The sequence below is a fragment of the Acanthisitta chloris genome, unplaced genomic scaffold (assembly GCF_000695815.1).
Source record: "Acanthisitta chloris isolate BGI_N310 unplaced genomic scaffold, ASM69581v1 scaffold13425, whole genome shotgun sequence".
Lineage (NCBI taxonomy): Eukaryota > Metazoa > Chordata > Aves > Passeriformes > Acanthisittidae > Acanthisitta > Acanthisitta chloris.
This window is the reverse complement of record NW_008674374.1, coordinates 69,574-72,138: the sequence shown is the minus strand read 5'-3', so window position 1 is coordinate 72,138 and position 2,565 is coordinate 69,574. Positions and strand designations below refer to the sequence as shown.

At 39.9% G+C, this 2,565-nt stretch overlaps 1 protein-coding gene across 1 annotated transcript; it reads left to right on the top strand.

The window, feature by feature from the left end:
- Window positions 1-228: 228 nt before the first annotated feature.
- CYTL1 (cytokine-like 1) lies at window positions 229-2,262 on the top strand. The gene is made up of 4 exons (XM_009075319.1): window positions 229-375; window positions 482-526; window positions 1,886-2,014; window positions 2,179-2,262. Exons 1-4 carry the CDS (start codon window positions 229-231, stop codon window positions 2,260-2,262), a joined length of 405 nt encoding a protein of 134 aa, XP_009073567.1.
- The last annotated feature ends 303 nt before the right edge of the window (window positions 2,263-2,565 follow it).

Below are 2,565 nucleotides of genomic sequence, written 5' to 3'. Positions count from 1 at the left end.
TCCAGGCAGGAAAGCTCTAGCAGCTCTGCCTCATAGGTTGGCAGGAAATTTAAGAAGGCAGTAAGCTGCTGCTCGGACCACCCCCAGACTTTTTTCTTGTTGATGCAGAAGACTATTTAATTGGGGGCTGACTTGTCAAACTTCCTCATTGACGCTTACCAGTACCTGCCTAACCACTAACGGTAATTTTTTCCCTCCCTTCCTCCTCTTTTGGACAAGTTCCCCACAATGAAGATGCTGCTGAGCCTGATTGCTCTTCTGCTTTCTGCTGCCCTGATAGCCAGGGCAGCTCCTCCAACTTGCTACTCGAGGGTGTTGTCTTTGAGCAAAGAAATAACAGAGTCCTTTAGGGAACTACAGACCTCCAAAGCTGTGGTGAGTCTACCCAAAAACTGCTCCTGCACAGGCATTGAAGTTTGCTGCTTTTGACACAGGTTTCTCTCAAAACAAAATTGCAATGGATCTTTCTTTTTTCCTGCAGGACTCATGTGTGAAGACAATGCCCAGGCTGTACTTGGATATACATGTAAGTTTGCACACTTCTTTCTTACTGTTGTGCAGTAAGAGCAGTTAATGAAAGGTGAGAATATCTCTTAAGATTGTACCCCAGAAGAATGATTTAAAAGGAATTTTTAAAATCTTAATTAACTAGAGAGATGTGACCAAAACAAAGTCTCATTTTGAACCATTATTAAAATCCCCATGCACTTTCTGAGATTTTACTCTATTAAAAATTTTAATATGAGGAAATCAATATTTTTAAGTGACTACTATTTGTACATTCCTAATTAATTGTGACGGAGTCTTTTCAGAACTTAAATATGTGCAACAAAACTTTGACTAATGGTTTAAATGAAGAAATGCAGAATAAACTTTCTTCACTCAATAAAACCACTTCATTTTATATCTTGAGTGTCTTCTGGTACTGTAGCTTTAGTAGAAAGTATACTTTGCTGGCTTTTCCTATTTTAAATAGCTGCTTGTTGAAGTCAGAAAGAGAAATTGTGCCTGAGGACATGGAAGTGTGATACTGAGAAAAGACAGCAGTAGCCATCTCCCAGCAAAGCCAAAATAACCTCCTGCACACACAGTTAATGTCATAGTGTTCTGCCCAGGGATATTTGATGTGTTTTGCTTCTTTTCCCAGTGCTCCACTGAGTAAATAAAAAATAGAAAATATCAGACATAACAGATGTCTGACACATTTTGAAAGAAGCAACTACACCGACAAGTTTTATAATTCAGGATCCTCTAGAGCCTAATTCTGGAGTTCCCAGTGCCACAGTTCATTGAAAAGATCAAGCAATGTGAGTCCAGTGCCTCAGTTTCCCTTGCATTAAAGCAATACCCAGGATATTTACTTACCTGCCTCAAAAGGGCATTGTGAAATTCATGCTGTCTGTGCTTTATTTTGATAACACAAAGTCCGAGGTAAAAATTACTCTGAGAAACTCTTGACTGATAGTCACAGTATTGTCTGTTGTGCAGCAACAATCACATCTGTGACATCCTGCTAATCTGTTCATCAGCAAAATCAGGTGCTCTCTTAAAAGTGGGACAGTGCATCTATTCTGTAGACAACTCCACCTACTAGAGGAGCAGAATTAATTGTATTGGCACTGCTACCTGCTAAAGCATGTGAGAAATAAGCTGATAGACCAAAACTCTGTATATGCACTTTTCCAAGCAGTAATTTGGACCAAACATCTTTGTTATGAAATATTGATGATGAATTTTCCTAACTAAAGGTTACACAGATTACATATACATAGAGGTAGGAATTCAAGGTTCCCACAGAAGCAGTAAGAATTTTAGGAGTGGTGGATGAGGAACATAAATCTGTGTTTGTGCAGGGTTACACAGACCTCTTTTGCATGCTTTGCAGAATTACTGTGTGCTGGCAAAGCTCCGAGATTTTGTGGCCTACCCTAGTTGTGACAGAGTGCTTGAAGTGCAAGAGCTGAAGGAAAAAGCTCGGAGCCTGTACACCATCCTGATCTCCTACTGCAGAAGGGTAGGTCAAGATGCATCAAGAGGGACATTGTCTCTGCTTTCAGTCCCCGCTGCCTCCACACTGTCCCCTGACCAGCAAAACTGGATCAGGTTTGAGCTTTACAATATTGTGCTATTTTCTGTCTTGCACCTTATAAATGTTATCCTTTTTTTTTGTTTCTCCAGGACTTGGTGTACCTCACTGATGATTGTAATGCTCTGGAAATTCCTATTCTGCCTCCTACTGAACCTTCCATCACTGAGAGCTAAAAAGGAGTTAAGCCAAAAGTTATACCTGTGAAATTTTCAAGGAGACCAAGAGTCAAGATATGTATATATGCAGTCTACAACCTTAACAGCTAAGACCTTTTTCAAGCACACTCGAAACATTATTTCAGACCTACCCATTTTTCTCTGCCTTGGCAGGAAATGAACTGCATGCCTTGCATACCTACTGAGCTGCTAGGGAACCTACCGTTAGGGAGCAGTTTTTCATTTGGCAAGGTATGATATTTCAGCTTAGCCAAATATATAAAGTACGTTTTGTTTAAACATCAGAAACTAGAATTTTTT